At 46.6% G+C, this 18,458-nt stretch overlaps 1 protein-coding gene across 4 annotated transcripts in view; it reads right to left on the bottom strand.

Moving 5' to 3' along the window:
* The window catches only part of LSR (lipolysis stimulated lipoprotein receptor), a 295,848-nt gene that overhangs the window by 67,147 nt on the left and 210,243 nt on the right, over window positions 1–18,458 (bottom strand). For 2 of the 4 annotated variants that reach the window (XM_085606476.1, XM_085606474.1), the window contains one exon: window positions 11,823–11,942. The exons of the other annotated variants lie outside the window; for them this stretch is intronic. In XM_085606476.1, the coding sequence (XP_085462602.1) occupies window positions 11,823–11,942 (120 nt within the window). The remainder of the gene's footprint in view (window positions 1–11,822; window positions 11,943–18,458) is intronic. 4 annotated transcript variants of the gene reach the window in all.

An 18,458-nucleotide genomic window follows, 5' to 3' on the forward strand; every position in this document is an offset into this window, starting at 1 on the left:
GTATTATTTGTGGAACAGGCTCTTGGAACGGTCGGCCCTTGCAAAGGTTTTGTGGGTTCCACCAATGCAGAGAGTTGTATGCCCGACCGCTCACCAACACTAGGTCTTTTAATTGTCCGTGAGCCTGATTCCATTGACGTGCTAAGCACTCCTGAAGCGGGCGCATATGTAGTCTCGCGTGCGGGACTATGAAAAAGCAGGAGGCCATCATGCCTATCAACTGCATGAACACTCGCGCAGGAAGGGAGTGTTGAGGTTTGAACTTGGAGATCAGCAGTTGCATGCTGTTGATCCTCACTAAATTTGGCTGAGCTGTGGCTGCCAGAGTGTTTATGGTGGCGCCCAGGTACTGTTGTACGTGTGCGGGTTGGAGATGTGATTTTGGGTAATTTAGTGAGAATCCCAGACTGTGAAGAAGGTGAATGGTGAGGGACATGTGGCTGGCACATTGCTGGGCTGATTTTGCCTGAACAAGCCAGTCGTCCAGGTAAGGGAAGACGTGAATGTGTTGTCTCCGTAGATGTGCAGCCACTGTTGCTAGGCACTTGGTAAAAACCCTGGGTGCTGTTGTTACTCCGAAGTGGAGAACTTTGAACTGATAGTGATGCCCCTGAATAGTGAACCTGAGATATTTCCTGTGTGATGGGTGTATGGGTATGTGGAAATACGCATCTTTTAGGGCTAGTGTGGCTAGGAAGTCTCCTGACTGAGTAGCGGGAGAACCTGCTGTAGGGTGAGCATATGGAAATGCTCTGAGAGAATGTAGTGGTTGAGGGGTCTGAGGTCTAGTATAGGTCTGAGCGACCCGTCCTTTTTTGGGATTAAGAAGTACAGAGAGTACACCCCTGTCCCCTGTTGGTTGACGGGCACGACCTCTATCGCACCTTTTTGCAGCATACTTAGCACTTCCTGCTGCAAAAATGCCAAGTGCTCTACGGACATAGGACGGTGCTTTGGCGGTATGTTGGGTGGAGTGGACGTTAATTCGAGACAGTAACCGTGCTGGATAATGTCTCTGACCCACCTGTCTGTGGTGATGGTTTTCCATGCGGACAGGAACTGTTGGAGTCTCCCCCCCCCCGACAGGTGTTATGTGGTCGGGGGCAGGGAGAGGGCGTCACTGTTTGTTTTTGGGGGAGGACCTGGTGTTGCCGTAACCACGTCCCCTGCCCTTAGTGCTGGAGCCACGATATCCACCTCTGTTGGTTTTATCATAGGTACTTTGTGTGCCCCCTTTAGTGTACTGCTGCTGTGACCCCTGACCTCTAGCTGCTCCTCTATTCCCGGGGCGACGAAAGGAGCCACTACGAAACTGCTGCGTCTGCAGAGCCCCCATTGATTTCGCAGTGTCAGTGTCTTTTTTAATTTTCTCGAGGGTAGTGTCAACTTCAGGGCCAAATAAATAGTCTGGGTTGACCGGTTGATTTAAGATCTTGTTCTGAATCTCCGGCTTGAAGCCTGAGATTCGTAACCATGCGTGCCTCCTCAACATGACGCTTGTGTTGATTGCCCTCGCCGCTGTGTCGGCTGCATCCAGTGCGCACTTGATGGATGCATTGGTAAGGAGTTGTCCCTCTCTGATGAGGAGCTCCGCTGCATCTTTATATTCATCTGGCAAATGTTGGAGTAGTGATTCTAATGGGTCATAGTGGGACCTATCATAACGGGCCAGGAGTGCCTGTGTGTTGGCAATGCGCCAGATGTTGGCTGCTTGCGCTGCAATCCGTTTGCCTGATGTCTCCAGCACTTTGGACTCCTTGTCTGGGGGAGGAGCATCACCCGTTGTTTGTGAGTGGGCTCTTTTGCGAGCATTAGCAACAACCATGGAGTCCAAAAGTAACTGACCCCTAATGTACATAGGGTCTCCGGGTGCAGGCTTGTATTTCTTTTCAATCCTGGGGTTTAGCACCCGTGCCCTGGTTGTTTCTTTAAAAATGTCTTTTGCAGGTTTGAGAACTCCTTTTAACATGGGCAGAGTCTTGACCGTTTTTTCGGAAGAGGCGAAAGTGTCCACCAAGAAGTCTTCTTCGACAGTGTCAGAATGGAGTTCTACTCCATGATTGGCAGCAGCCCGTTCTATGAGGGCATTAAAGGCAGCAGTGTCCTCTGTGGGAGATGTCTTTACGTAATAAAGCTGCGTGTCATGGGTATCTGGCGCGGTACCCTGGTCTGTGGGGTCATCCCATGCCTGATCTGGGTCTTGCAAGTGATCATCAGGATCGATATCCCCAGGGTAAGTGGTATCATCCCCTACATAGTCCTCTCCTGCGTCTGCCTCTGAAGACGTAGGAGAAAAGGACGGTGGATCCTGATGGAAGGGTTGAAAGTGTTCATGAAGCACTGGCTCCGACCCTGCCGGCAATTTGTGTTTGAGAGGAATTTTGTAGGAGTCCAATCCCCTCTCTGGCGTGATTTTCCTTTTGCGGAGCATCAACCTACCAGTGTTGGCGTTGATAAATTGTGGCTGGGAAGGCTCGAAATCTGTGTGTCCAGTGGATGGGGACTGTGTCTGGCGGACACGTGTCCGAATCTCAAACAGTTTCGGCGCCGTGGGCGGCGGCAACCCAAACGTGATGTTGGTCGGCGCCGAGGGTGCTTTCGAAGCCTTGTGCGTGTCGGCAGCCGACGTAGAGTGGAGGGCTGCCCGTTCTCTGATGCGTTGCAACGATGCAGAGACCTGTTGCACGGTGAACGCAGATGGCTCCTTGGAAGCGATCGGCACCTTGGAGGCAGGCGTCGAAGCAACATCCGACTTCTTTGCAGTCATGGGGTCATCGATCCAAAGGGAGGTATCGACGGTCGTCGGAGTCAATGACTTGGCAGGCGCCGCCGTCTTAGACGCAGACGGGGTGGCCACCTTGACTTTGGTGGTTTGTGCCGATGTCTTCGGTGCCAGAGGCCGAGGCGCTTTTTGGGGGCCGAGGGCCTTCTTCTTGGGCTCGGCACCCGTATCCGCTGCGGTGAGCTCGGCACCGAAATCCCTTTTTGCGCGGTCGGAGCCGATGACCTTTGCCGGCGTCGAAGGAGTGGAGGGCTTCGAGGCCTTCGAGCCGATCACAACCAGTTTCACTTTCGGTTTCGACGGAACTGGTGCGACGGATGGTTTCGGTTTCGCTGAAGGGAACCCAGTCGTCTTCGATAATAATGGCTCTTGCGAAATGTTCGAGGCCGGGCCTGGAGGCGGGGCCGAAGAACCGTGAGATTGAGCTTGGGTAAGGCCCGAAGACGATCCCTCTACCTGAGCCTAATGACGACGTATTTTTTCGGCCTCCGTATCGACGGGTTGGCCTAGCTCCTCGCTGGAGCTATCTTCCTCGGCCCCAAGGGCCTCATCGTAGTCTCCTACCTCTTCGACGACTTCTTCTCCCTGAAAGATCACCTCATCGTCGTCTTCCGATCGGGAGTCGTGTTCGGAAGCGGGGCTGGAGTCTACGTCTTCCACACTCTATGCGTCCTCGTCTTCGGTGCTAAAGATGTTGGCCGGGGCAGGCGCCGATTGCTGCGCCTCCAATCTCGCTGCCCGTCGATTCCGGAGAGTCTTCTTCGAGCGGAATCGGGCACAGGCCATACATTTCGACTCATCGTGATCCGGTGAGAGACATTTGTTGCATACCGGGTGGACGTCGATGTGTGGGTATTTCGCGTGGCATAAAGGACACCTTTTGAAGGGAGTCCTCGATTCCATCGTCGATCGAAGTTCGGACCAAGCGGATCCGAAAAGGTTGAAGAAGGTGCTAAAGCACTAAAGAAACTAGTAGATACCGAACGGGAACAGTACCGACGATAACTAAAGGCCTTTTGGCCTTGAACTGAATTTTCCTAACTTGAGCTAAGAGAAGCACATCCGAACCCAATGGCGGAAAAAAACAATCTAAGGATGGAGAGGATGCCCATGCGCACTGTGGTCCAGGGGAGGAGTCACCTATCTCGTGATACTTCGAAGACTCTTCCAGGACAACAATGTGCAATCATCCGGACCCAACACTAGGCGGCGATCTATGCACAGATATGAATTCAGCAGCCCACATGCCTCGAACAAAAAGATACCAAATGCGCAGAACTTGAGTTAAGTTAAGTAACTCAAAAGGTCCTTTCGCTTTTAACATCGTTTTTAGCAGGTAGAACTCAGACAGTGCAATTAGGCGATTTTAAATCTGCGCTTTTTATCCTGCCTTGTGGGGTACCACAGGGCACTTCATTGAGCCCTACGCTTTTTAATATTTATGTGTCTGAACTAGCACCTTTGATCAGAAGTTTCGATCTAATCCCAACCTCGTATGCCGACGACACCCACTTGGCTATTTCAACAATAGACAAGGATGTTAACTACTCCGTCAAACTTCATGATGGTATGGTCTCCTTAAGCAATTGGACGAGTAGGCATTGCTTGAAGTTAAACTCAAGTAAAACCAAGGTGGTGCTATTTGGAAAGCTTTCTCCTCTATGGTCACCAGTTTGGTGGTCAAGTACTCTGGGCCCTCTTCCTACACTGATAGCAACAGCTAAAAATTTGGGGGTCATAATAGATTTAAAGTTTAATTTTAATTCTCAGATGTCAAAGGTGGTGTCCTCTGCATTTTTTAATCATCAAAACCGTGCGTAAAATTCTTCCGTTCATCCCTACAAAAGACCAGAAAAACAGTTTTAACTTACCTGGTTTTATCAAAGTTGGACTATTGTAATGCCTTATATATTAACGTGCAGTCCAATCAACTCAGAAGACTACAAATCGGTACAAAATGCCGCTGCCAGATTAGTGCTAGACGTTCCCAAACACCAGTCCATTAGGGCTGGGATTCAAGAGTTACATTGGCCTCCAGTTGCCCAGCACGTGAAATTCAAGGCACTTTGTATCGCACACAAGTCACTTTATGGAGAAGGCCCACAATTTCTTTGGGACGCTTTTAGCTGGTACTCTCCTAGCAGACCATTACCGTCGGCCAATGCTTTCCTAATGGCCACTTCTAGAGTCAAAAAGATGAAGGGGGGGGGGGGGGTGGGAGGGAGGGAGGTCGAGTTTCAGACATAGTACTATCAGGACATGGAACGCTTTTCTGCTTTTTCTCAGGAAGATTTCTTCCCCGTTTGAATTTAGGAAACACTTTAAAACTTGGCTTTTTAAAAATTAGCGTCCCTCTTACAGCATCGGACCATAAGCGCCTAGACACCTAAGGGTATTAGTGCGCTATATAAATTGTTATAACATAATAGCATTTCCAGCATTCAACCTTTCGTAGGTTCAAATGCTTGCATGAAAAGAGCAAGCAGTACTACACACAAAAAAAGAGTAAGCAAGCTTACCTTCAATGAGACCAGTTGCCAGGACAGTCTGACCATTGAAATGTCCGCTGCAATATTTAGGTCATTCAAAGTAGCTGTGCGGCAAATTCCCAGAAGAGATACTAACAGAGTACTGACTTTATCAAACATGCTTCTAGTTGAGTGTGTAGATCACTTTTGTTTATCATTAAGATATGGAAATACCTGGAGTACCTGCCTGCCAAGAAAAGCTGGTTCTGGATGGGACACTAACTGTAAAGCTCCAAGATGCATATTTCAGTCTGTTAGAATGTGCCTTGAAGTAATAATGCTTCTCCTCAACTGAAAACCTCACAGACTGCCTCCTGTGGTTTGGATATATCAGGCTGTGGAAGTAAGCATCCTGAACTTCCAGGAAGAGGAGGAACTACCCATCCTTCTCTCAGAGAACTTCGTGGAGGGTTACCATATGAAAGGATAGCATCTTAAGGAGTATGCTGAGTTCTTCAAGGTCTAAGACATGGGTAACTTACAAACATTTTCCCAGGAGCCAAAATGTTTGGTATGTGATGTGACAGAGGGCCGCATTGATGCCAGCAGGGTGGCAGTGGGGAATTTAGAGGCATGGGGAGTTGGCATAAAGATGGCTGTAGGGAAGTGAACCATATACATCTAGTGGTTGAATTGCACAATGTGAAACCAGACAACCTGAGTTTAAACCCGGCTTCCCCACTTAACCAAATTGTCTGATCCTAGGATTTTTGTTTCCACTTTCCCTCATTTTTCTTCATTACCACATTTAAGATTACCTCGAAATACATAAATTCAGGATGTGCCCTGTACAAAATCTTCTGCTGTGTTTGATTTAATAAACTATAATGTTATTCATGCATAAAAGGAACCCAGGGCACCAACAGAGAGTACTGTTGACTATTGGCATTGATGTCAGGGTGTGGGGAAAAAATAATGTTTCTAAACTTATGTTTGAAAACCATCACTTTTAAAAAAAAAACTCAATACACTGATAATCTGATGTACTAAGATGAAACGTTTTTGCATATTAATGAAATGCACTTTTTCAATTCTGAGGCGACTATATTATTTTTACACTTTGGCTGCAAGATGTCTTTAAAAATGAAGATGATCATGAGGCTAAGGAGTGCAGGACACCCTAGTTACTTCCTTTAACTTTAACCATTAAACAAGCGCTTGCCTGTTTGTTTTTAAATAATCGTTTTGAGTTAAGTAAACTAGAGGCGCATATTAAGGTCAGGAGGGCCGCCTGCTGCCCCCGGGCCGTACTTTGAGTATAAGTGGTCTAAGACCAATTGACATCAGCCAATATTCTGGCCTATCAAAAAACATTTGGAGCAAAGCCAAGATTTCTCTGGGCCTTGGGGACTTTAACAGCGCCTTTGACAAGAAGGATCTCCAACTGAAGATCTTGGAGGAGGTGACCCTTTGTAGGTGGGCTACGACAGTTTCTGCAGGAATTCTAGGACAGCACCAGACTATATAATTTGAAACTCCAGTATGTTGATTTTCTGGTTTTCCAACGAGGCACAATGCAAGATGACAACCACCCTCACCAAGGCCAGAGTATAAGCACTATAGGAGTGTGAGCCATGCTTGTTTTTGTCCTAGCTAGCGCAGTTGCTTCTCTTCTTGTCTGAGTTTTTGGTGTGCTTTCTGTTGTTGTAATCTGCTTGAGCCATACCGAGATTGTCTGTACGGAAAGAACCACCTCTATTGATTGCCTTAAGATGAGCAGCTTCCTTCATATGCTTTTGATCTTCTTGAGCATCGAAAGTAAGGTGTCTGAACTGCAAGACTCCCAGACAGCGGGCAGAGTATATCTATCTTAATACTCTGCGCAGCTTCATTCACGTCTTTCTTGTAAGTGTTTTTCCATCAAAAAAACCCAACAAGGATCCCGCTCTGCACTACTTGATGGACAAAGGTGCTCTTCACCATCCTAATCTCAATACAGAGTTCCAGATAACTGGCAGAAAAGACACTGGAGTCATTTATATATCCGTATTTTTTTTTTTTTTTTTTTACTTTGTTTATTGGCATTTTTAGTTCAGCGACAACAGGTACAATACATGGTAGGCATTACAGTAGCATTGCATGGAGACTTCGGTACAGTGCATAAAAAAACAGAGGAAGGCGAAGCGAAGGGGTAGCACAAAACATTATCTCTGACGTTGGCATGTGAGGCATACAGACTGTCCCAGTGGTTGGTACTGTAGGGTGACCACCAAAGTTGGGGCCTGGCGGCCTTAAGTCGTTGGCTAATCTATGTCCGTTCAGCGCTATCCCCAGGGTTGCTTGCAGCCGCTCGTAGCAAGTAGGTGGTGAGAGGCTCCCAGATATCATGGGGCCTTGAGCGGGGTAGAAGCAGCTCCGCATAGATGTTATTTTGCTCCTGACAGTAAGTGAAGTCTGCTAGCCAGTCCTTAAATTTGGGAGCCCTTCCCCACCTACATACAATTTTTCGCTTGGCCAGTAGGAGGGCTATAGCCAGGAAGCGCGTGGTGCAGCCTTTGTATCCGGGGAGGTAGCCCATGAGTCCCATTTCAGGTGTGAGCTTGAGCTGCCCTCTGACCATGTCCCCCAAGGCCGCTCCCACCTCCGTCCAGTAGTGTGCTATGGGCTTGCACTCCCATGCAATGTGCAAAAAACCCGCTCCCTCCTGTCCGCAGCGGTCACATTTGTCGCTATCTCATAATTGAAATTTGTGCATTTTCACAGGGATCTAACTCTGCTCCCCACCCCTGTTTTGCTTTTTGAGAGTTATGCGTCCCCGCCCCGGCAGTGGCCCTATATATACACGGGACACCGCATGCGATGCCCCAGAATGTATCGTTTGGTGCAGTGGGAGCAGTGTGGCTGGTTACTCTGGGAACGCCGGCATGGCGACCTTAACGTCCTGTCGCAGGCGGATGTAGAGGAAGCGGTCCATAGCAGTGGAGGGAGTGGCGCCAAAGAACTCTGCTTCGCTTTTGAATTTCCCTAGTTGATACATCCCTCCCCAGGTGTTAATGCCTATTTTTAGGAGCATGCGCTTACAGATGCCTTCTTTCATAATTGGCAGATTGGGCTGGTCTCGGATGGAAAGTAGTGGGGAGTATAGCATGGGAGCTTGGGACAGTTTAGCAATTGCGCGCCACGCGTTAATAGTACAGGCTACTGTGGACTGTTTTCCCACAGCTGTTTTGTTATCCACACCAAAGAACCCTGCGAGGGGTATGGGCGCCATGAGATGTGTCATGAAGGGAGGGGGATCCAACCAAAACACTGCGTAATGTGCCCGAGCGCTTCAAAACCGCCCTGGGCGAACAGCAGAGTGAGGGTGCTCCACTTGATCCTTGCCTGCTTCCCACCCCATGCCAGGCGAATAAGCAGGCTCTTCAGTCTAATGAAGAAGTGGTGGCCCAGGGAGAAGGGGATATTCATTAACAGATCTAAAAATGTGGGCTTTATGACCATTTTCATTAAGAAAACCCGACCAGCAAGCGAGAGCGGTAGTGCTATCCACCTGGTAATCAAGTCTTCCACCTTATTGAGGACCACACCGTAGTTTGCCCTCAAGAGTTCGCCTTTATCTTTGGGTATGTTGATGCCTAGGTAACGGACCTCATCCTCACACCACTGCAGCGGTTAGTCCATTGGGAAAGGGGAGGTAACCCTAGTGAGCTGCTGGACTTGAGATTTGCGCCAGTTAATGGTCATTCCAGAGAAAGCTCCAAATGTTATTATTTTGCGGATCATGGCGTTCAACCCGTCTAACGGGTCGCGCACATACAGAGCGACGTCCGCGTATAGCGAGATTAAAGCGGGCAGAGTGTGGTAGTCAAGCGCATACTGTTTGTGGAGCTGTCTCAACATTTCAGCGAACGGCTCTATTGCTATCGCAAATAGCAGGGGTGAGAGAGGACACCCCTGTCGCGTACCCCTGGAAATAAAAAAGGCAGGGGAGCGTTCCCCATTCAGGAGAAGCAAAGCACTGGGGAGAGGATACAGCAGTTTAATCCACTGAAGAAACCCGGGCGGAAACTCCATATGCGTTAAAACTGCGAATAGGTACCCCCATTCTAGGGAGTCGAATGCTATGGTGGCGTCTAGAAAGACCGCCACTGCCTGTTCATCGTGGTCGATACCTTGCATTATGGCGAAGAGGGTCCGCAAATTGTGGAAGTTGACCGGCCACACTAAGTGGCCATAGGTGGGGGGGCCGAAGTAAGGTCTGGGAGTTTGATATGCTCCTTCATGTGCATCACATTACGCCTTCCTTATTGGTATATGAAGAATTGGGCCAGCCTTTCTTTTCTGGTCTTTCAAGGGAGTGTTGCATGAGTCACGGGCGAGCTGTGCTCATGACGGAGTGGTTCCGTCACGACTCCGCCCACTCGTTAATTCGCCCGCACAGGCGGGGAATTCGCGACGCGTGGGCGGAGCGGCCGCAGCATGACGGAACCACTCAGTCATGAGCACACGCCGCCCATGGCTCATGACGGAGTGGTTCCGTCATGGGCACGCAAGGGGTTAAGCTAGGGCTGACAGGTGGGACTTTCACACACTCAATGGATAAAATAAATCAGCTATGGTAACCCTGGGGGAGTGGAATGCTCAGCAGATTAACCCCTGTGGCTCATGTTCAAGCTGTTTCAAATGAGGAGAATGCACAAGTAAACAAACACTCCTGGTTGGTCCTCGGACCATTTGAACACTTTATTGCTATTTCAAAGCGCAAGGGATTACCAGCTGGACAACAGAGAATGATTAAACATGTGGATCTTCTGAAATATCCAAGAATCTTCCTATCAACTGTTAACTCTGAAGTAGTGTACGGCAACACTCTTTCCATAAGAAAGAGGCAGGGAGGATCGAAGTAGACTGGAAAGTTACCTACGAGGAGTTGTCTAGCCGGATGGGATGATCTTGTGATGCAAGATGGATGTGTCCTAGAATTTTGATGCTGGAGTTAGGGACAGTGCCCCGGGGGATGAGAAGAAAAGTGGAGATCTGCTGGAAAGAGAAGGAGCATTTTAGAACGAGCGCATGGCTTTATGCCACTTGACCCATTCAACACAAGTGTACTTCTTAGGAAGTCCTCACCCGCTGCCACCTTTGCCTGAACTTGCCTGGGAAATGCTAAGTAGGGATGTCACATTAATGGTAGTGTAGGGACAGAATAATGCTTTTCACTTACAAACCTCAAATGAAGAATACTCTTGATGTTGGCGCAGTGATTATCTACGTCGTAATTTTAGAACGGGTCATTCTCTGCTTGCTTCGTAGACTGAACTTTGCTCGTCGGTTCGGCTTTGTAATAGTTCCAATGTATTTCTGCACCCTCATTCTGAGGTGTTCGTATGTCCAACTACTCTTGGCTTTGTAATAAACTAACTAAACTTAGAACCTGGAGTCAGTGATTCTTCGGAGTCCTGGTTTATTTGAATGGTGAAATCTAATTAGACAAGAGATTTCTCCCCTCTACACTTCTAAGCAGGAACCAACTTTGTCGACCAGGGGTTCCAGAGTAAATTCAGGACGAGGAACCCAGTGCCATCAATCATAAAAAGAAGATTTAGAGGAACTCCTTTAATATAATTTAACCACTTCAGTTATTGATTTTGGTATAAACAGTTACCCTTGGTTGTTTTAGAGTTCTAAAACAGTGCAGGGGGAAAAAAACCTACTCAGCTTTACTGCTATCTCCACATCAAGGACAGGAACTAGAGGAAAGATCAGCCCAGTTGTGATAGATTTGTTGTAATTCCTGTCAGACGTTCCTTTATCGACTAACCTTTCATTTGAAAAACACAAAGACTTCACATTCCAATAACCCAAAAGCTGCAAAGTACACATTTTTAAGCTGTGACAGAACATGACCTATATTTAGTGTGATCAGTGAAGAAAACTGTATCAGAGTTCTGAACTCACATATTAAGTGACATAGTACCCAAAGCAATGGGACATTAGTAGCACATACCACCAAGGATAGGATTCAGTTAACATCAGAGTTCCTAGGCTATGGAGAAAAAATAAACATGGCATCCCACAATGTTGTGCATAACAGCCCATTGAGGCCGATTTGAAACATACATGCTATTTAAGTGTTCAGACACCCCTATTAAATCATTAGGAAAAATGTGTTTAGGTAAGGGAAAAAAATAAGCAAAGCAAAAGTAGAAGGATCAGACTCCTGACCCATGAGAACCTTCAATGCAAGTGGACAGTAGAATTATCATCAACAAAGGAGGGCAAGGTTTAAGGAGACAACTGGTCCAAGTAATTTTAAAAGCAGTGGGAAGTAGGTACAAAAAGAATCAGCTGGAGTTTCATTAAAAAATATAAAATAATTTAAAAAAATAAAAAGAAAATAGGTGCCATATAAGTGGGGTGGCCAGCAATCGGAGATCAAGATGGATAGAAATAGTGAACTACTGAGAAAATATACTTAGTGTTCAGTAATGATTAATGGAGAAACATCTGCTAGAGAAAAATACACCAGAGCAAGCATGTCTTTTTCGAGAAAAGTAAAGATCAAAACTTACATTTATCTCTGACCTCTCCTTGCCTTGCAGGATCAAAATTTGCCAACTCTTTTTCCATATAATACAGAACTCTCATTGAGTCATCCTGCTGATTGGCCTGAATGCGGTACCCACTTCGCACTATTACATTAAAATAAAAAAGTAGCATAAATTATCTATGCAACAAACAGTTTTTCAGTGGTGAATAAATAGCGGTAACTGAATGCTCTATGATTTAGAGAAGCAGCAGACAATACCCTTTCTGTGGTAATGCTTGTTCTTACTCCTTCACACATGCTTGAGACAGCTTTCTTTTTTTAAGGCGGGCCAGAAAAAGCTTCTCTGACGTAAAAAGTGGCTATTCACGTGCACAGCTCACCTGCTCACTTGTTACCTTAGCAGTAATGAATACTTAATGGACAAAACCACCAATTAATTTGATTATTTTGTAAGGCTGGTGTGTGTATGCTGTACACAAAGCAGAGGCTTGGCAAGATGGGCGTGGTGACAAAAGCACAGCTTAACAACTGAATATATCGGTGCTATTATGTTGGCTGAATTAATTTACTTACGTCATAGTCATATTTAGTCCAAGAAAGACATGCAAGATCTGGGGGAGGGGGAGCCTAAGTGGGTTGTGTAACACAGAACTGGCCTAACCAAACAAGGAATCAGCTTTCGAATTGATGGGAAAAGTCCTTAAGTTTGTAAAAAACAAAACAAAAGGGGGGGGTGGTAGGTCGCATACATAACTGGGTGACTTGTAGATAACCATATACCGCTTTAATTCCAAAAGCATAAACATGGGTTCTTAAGGGTTTGAAAATAAATTACAATCCACTGAATAGACTACTAATGTGCCTCTATACCGGCATTAGGGCAACTGTATGGGACAAACACTACAGAGAATGCACAATCCTGGTTCAATACAAATTACTAGTAACCCCTTCATAGCCAAGTCATGGGCGGCGTATTGAGGAACAGAAAATAAATCAGAAAAGGCACCTCACATGGAATTCATACACCAACTATTAACTAGTCAAATAGTCATTGGAAAGTAACACAAAGCTCATTTGTCAAAGCCAACAGATCACCAGAGCTGCTACAATGGCCACCAAAAGTGTGAAACTCCTTATCCCCGTTTAAATCCCAATGAAGATTGTGGTTCAAATGATTAAAAATACTACAATATTTAATCCCACGTTGGGTGAGGCTGTTTAAAATGTGTAAATACATTAACACGTTTGACTCTAGTGACTGGTTTGAGCCATTGGATCCTGGACTTTCTTCTGTTTGAATTTTTATGATGGGTAAATTCTCCTGTAGAAGGACCAAGCACAAATTCCTCAACACCTAGGACCCCAAAATTTCTCATGGAGTGGGATATGATTGAGCACCCAACATCATTGTATGTCAATTGAGAAAGCCAATCCTGCCTGCAAGAATGGAGGTAGTCTCTCAGGACCCCTTCATTTTTCCTGCTATACAGCATATTCTGAAGCACCCATTCAGGTGTGCAAAAATACCTGTTCAGAATCTTGTTACACTACAAGAAATTCAACTAAATTTGTAAAATAATGTGTTGATTTGGTGATTTAGGCATACTGACATTTCAGAGAGCACTAAAGAATGCATGACTCCACGAAACAAGTCTTCTGTGCATCTCACAATTGAATCAAGGCACTTAATGTCGTAATTTAGAAACAAAAGATTGGAGCTTGTCTCCATGTTTATCCAAACATATCTATTTGAAGATTGTTTTTATGCAGCATGAGATGCAATTTGCTTAACTAGCTGGCACCAAGATTTTGGTTACAGGACAGTCTGGTTATTAGTCAAAAGGTATGGAAATGAATGCCTACAACACAATACAGGAGAGTGTGCACCACCATGATTTATAAAACGAAAATACAGGATTGTTGAGGGAGAAGACAGACAATTATTGTAATACCACCATCAACAGCACCCAGGATCCTGAGGAGAATGGAATCTATACCACATTGAAAAGAGAATATAGATGGCCGGGCATAAACACTTAGGAAGAAAAGTGAGTGGTAAGGGAAGGATGTGCCAAGGATAATCAGAACAAGCATTTGCAAAGCAATAGGTCTCACATTTACTAGAGTTTGAGCTATTGGCATTGTAGATTACAATGCCTTTTATTAATGTATTGGTTTTTTAAACAAATAAATAAAAGGCATTGTCATTTACAATGCCAATAGCACAAACTCTCGCAAATGCGAGACCTATTGCATTGTAAATGCTTGTTACATTTCCAGTGAGGCCAACATTAACAACAGAAGAATACCGCAGAAGCATACGTAGCGAATATGTATTAAGGAATATGCTACTTACCAGTATGCATCTGTTCTTGGCATGTAGAGCTGCAGATCTATACACTGTGCATAGATCGCCATCTGGTGTTGGGCCCGGATGTGTGCAGTTTGTTTTTCCTCTTGGAAAGTCTTTGGGAGTCACGAGGTTGGTGACTCCTCCTCTGGTTAGCATTGCGCATGGGCTTCGGCTCCATCCTCAGATTGTTTTTCGCCAGCAGGGAAAGATGGAGCGTAGTGGTAACAGTAAAGAAACCCATGTGTATTGTATCTAAATAAGATAAGACTGGAACGGATACAGGTAGCCGGGGAGGCGGGTGGGCGTGTATAGATCTGCAGCTCTACATGCCAAGAACAGATGCATACTGGTAAGCAGCATATTCAGTTCGAGGCATATGAGCTGCAGATTATACACTGTGCATAGATTATATAGCAGTACCCAACCCTAGCGGCGACCACCGGCATCCGTTGCAGTCGTTTGAAACAGTGTTTTTAGTACAGCTTGGCCCACACTAGCTTGTAGCTTGGTTTGCACATCTACACAGTAATGTTTTGTGAAGGTGTGCGGTGTTGACCATGTCGCTGCCTTGCAGATGTCATCTAGTGGTATGTTCCCTAGGAAAGCCATAGAAGCCCCTATCTTCCTTGTAGAGTGGGCTTTAGGGGGAACCGATAGCGTTCGTTTTGCTTTGTGGTAGCAAATCTGTATGTATTTTACAATCCACCTAGCTATCTCTGATTTGGAAATAGGGTTGCCGTTGTGTGGTGGGGAGAAGGAAACAAATAGCGATTTGGTTTTTCTGAAAGGTTGTGTTCTCTGGATGTAGTAAAGTAAAGCCCTTTTAACATCCAGTGTGTGTAAGGCTCTTTCCGCAACTGTTTGGGGTTGCGAGAAAAAGACTGGTAATTCTACCGACTGGTTTAGATGGAATGGAGAAATGACTTTGGGTAGAAATTTGGGATTGGTGCGGAGTACAACCTTGTTGTGATGCATCTGAAGAAAAGGTTCCTGTATAGTGAGTGCCTGTATTTCACTAACTCTTCGGAGGGAAGTGATGGCCACTAGAAAAGCTGTTTTCCATGTGAGAAATTGCAGCTCGCACTTATGTAATGGTTCGAAAGGGGGTCCCATTAACCGTGTGAGGACTATATTCAAGTTCCAAACAGGTGAGGGTGGCACTCTGGGTGGAATTACTCTTGAGGCCTTCCATAAAGGCTTTAATGGCAGGCACTTTGAAAAGTGAGAGGTGCTGCCTATTTTGTAAATAGGCAGCAATTGCAGCGAGGTATAACCGAATGGAAGTATATGCTAGGTTACACCTTTGTAAATGGAGTAAATAACATATAATGTGCTGTATAGGTACATTTATGGCAGTAAACAACAAATCTTTTCCACTTTGCTGCATAGCACGCCCTAGTAGTAGGGCGTCTAGCTTCCCTGATAATGTTCATGCAATCAGGGGGAAGGTTAAGGTATACAAATTCTAGGACCTCAGGCGCCAGATCGCAAGGTTGAGTTGAGCTGGGTCCGGGTGCCTGATCTCTCCATGGTTCTGGGTTAGGAGGCATGGCGAGAGGCGTAGCTTTTGGTGTGGTACTACTGAGTTCCAGCATTGTGGTGTACCACGGTTGTCTGGCCCATGTTGGAGCTACTAGGATCAGAGTTAGGGAATGCTGCTGTAGCTTTCGCACCACTAATGGAATTAGTGGGAGAGGTAGAAAGGCGTATGCAAATTTGTTTGACCAGTTCATCCATATCGCATTGCCTTCGGACAATGAGTGTGGATATCTGGCGGCGAAGCTTGGGCATTTTTTGTTTTCGTGGGTGGCTAATAGGTCTATGTGTGGATGCCCCCCCTTCTGAAAGAACGGGTGAAGAACCTGTGGGTGAAGTTCCCACTCGTGGATCTGCTGTGTCTGTCTGCTCAGCAGATCTGCCACGGTGTTTTGTACTCCTGGGACGTGTTGGGCTAGGAGAAAAATCTTTTGTGGAATTGCCCATCTCCATATGCTCTGTGCTAACAGAGAGCTGTGGAGAGTGTGTGCCCCCCTATTTTTGAATGTAGTACATGGCAGTCATGTCTGTGCGAATGAGGACTGCCTTGCCTGAAATCTGCGCCTTGAAGGATTTTAGGGCGAGGAAGATCGCCAGTAACTCCAGATGGTTGATGTGGAGTAACTTCTATTGCGGCGTCCATGTGCCCTGTGCTGTGAGATGTAACAGATGAGCTCCCCAGCCGGAGGCGATGCATCTACCGTTAGGATTATTTGTGGGACCGGGTCCAGGAACGGTCGACCTCTGGAAAGGTTTGTGGTGTTCCACCACTGCAGAGAGCGATGGGTGCGAGCGTCTACCAACACCAGATCTGTCTGTTGTCCCTGGGCCTGGTTCCACTGGCGCGCCAAGCACTCTTGGAGTGGACACATTTGGAGTCTTGCATGGGGCACTATAAAGATGCAAGAGGCCATCATCCCTATGAGCTGCATAAACACTCTTGCTGGGAGAGAGTGTTGACATAGGAATTTTTGACGCAGCGCCTGTATTTTTGCAATCCTGGCAGGTTTGGTATAGGCTATGGGTTTTGAGGTGGCTATGGTGGCGCCGAGATATTGTTGTGTGTGATGGTACCAGGTGGGATTTTTGATGGTTCACCGTGAAACCTAGCTGGTGAAGTAGTTAGACCGTAGCGGCGGTATGTTGCACACATTGTTGGTAGGACGTGGCTTTTATCAGCCAATCGTCCAGATAGGGGAAGACGTGAATGTGCTGTCTTCGGAGGTGTGCAGCCACTACTGCCAGGCACTTGGTGAAAACCCTTGGTGCTGTTACCCCGAACGGGAGCACCTTGAACTGGTAGTGTTGTCCGTCTACCACAAACCGGAGGTACTTTCTGTGAGACTGGTGTACTGGGATGTGAAAGTACGCGTCTTTCAAGTCCAGAGTGGTGAGAATATAGTTGTGGGAGAGAAGTGGAAGAACCTGTTGTGGGGTTACCATGTGAAAATGGTCTGAATGAATGTAGGTGTTTAGAGGTCTGAGATCTAAGATCGGTCGTAGGGTCTCGTCCGTCTTTGGAATTAGAAAGTACAGGGAGTAGACCCTAAATTTTGTGGATTTATGGGGACCTGCTCTATTGCTCCTTTTTGCAGGAGGGAGATCACCTCGTGTTAGTAGCGCAGTATGTTCTTGCGACATAGGGCGGTGCCTGGGTGGAATGTTGGGGGATGTAGATGTTAATTCTAGGCAATACCCTGACTGAATAATTTGTGTGACCCCTCTGTCTGAGGTGATAGTCTCCCAGACGTGAAGGAAATGTTGTAGTCTGCCTCCGACCGGAGTGGAATGGTCTGGAGGGAGCGGGGGAAAGTCATTGGGCAGGACGTGTGGCAGAGCGGGCGGTATTTGTTTTGCCTCTGCCCTTATTATTATTGCCTCTTTATCTGCCTCTTTGATAACCCTTCGTGAAGGTAGATTGAGGAGGGGATTTATAGGACGTGGATGCACTGTCCGAGGAGTAGCCTCTGCCCGTGCCCCGAAAGGAAGAACGGCGAAAAGGAGCGCCTGGGAGTCTGTGTTTGTAGGGCTCCCATAGATTTCGCCGTGTCTGTATCTTTTTTCATTTTTTCAAGGGCTTCGTCTACTTTAGGGCCAAATAGATGAGCTTGGTCGAATGGGTAATTTAATATAGAGGCTTGAACCTCTGGTTTGAACCCTGAAACCCTGAGCCAGGCATGGCGACGGAGAAGGACACTGGTGTTTATGGCCCTGGAGGCTGTATCAGCTGCATCTAGGGCACATCGTATCGAGGTATTGGTTATTGTCTTTCCCTCTTGAATAAGTTCATTAGCCCTAGTCTTGTACTTTTCAGGGAGATGGTGCATGATGGTCTCTAGCTCATCATAATGCGCCCTGTCGTATCGGGCCAACAGTGCTTGCGTATTGGCAATACGCCATATATTGGCCGCTTGTGACGCAGTGCGCTTCCCTGATGCATCTAGGAGCTTGGACTCTTTGTCAGGTGGGGGCGCCTCGCCTGACGCCTGAGAATTTGAGCGCTTCATAGCAGTAGATACCACTAGGGAATCTAATGGTGCAGGGCCTTTAATGTAAGAAGGGTCTGTGGGGGCGGCTTTGTATTTCTTCTCTATCCGAGGGTTTAGGACCCTGGCCCTGACTGGGTCTTTAAAAACCTCAGGGGCATGTTTAATTACGGCCTTTAACATGGGTAGAATGGCAGTGGACCTATGTGTATCGTCAAAGGTGTCTAGGAGAAAATCCTCCTCCACTGGGTCGGTATGTAACTCCACCCCGTGGTAGTGTGCC

The sequence above is a fragment of the Triturus cristatus genome, chromosome 1_2, assembly GCF_964204655.1.
Source record: "Triturus cristatus chromosome 1_2, aTriCri1.1, whole genome shotgun sequence".
NCBI classification, from domain to species: domain Eukaryota; kingdom Metazoa; phylum Chordata; class Amphibia; order Caudata; family Salamandridae; genus Triturus; species Triturus cristatus.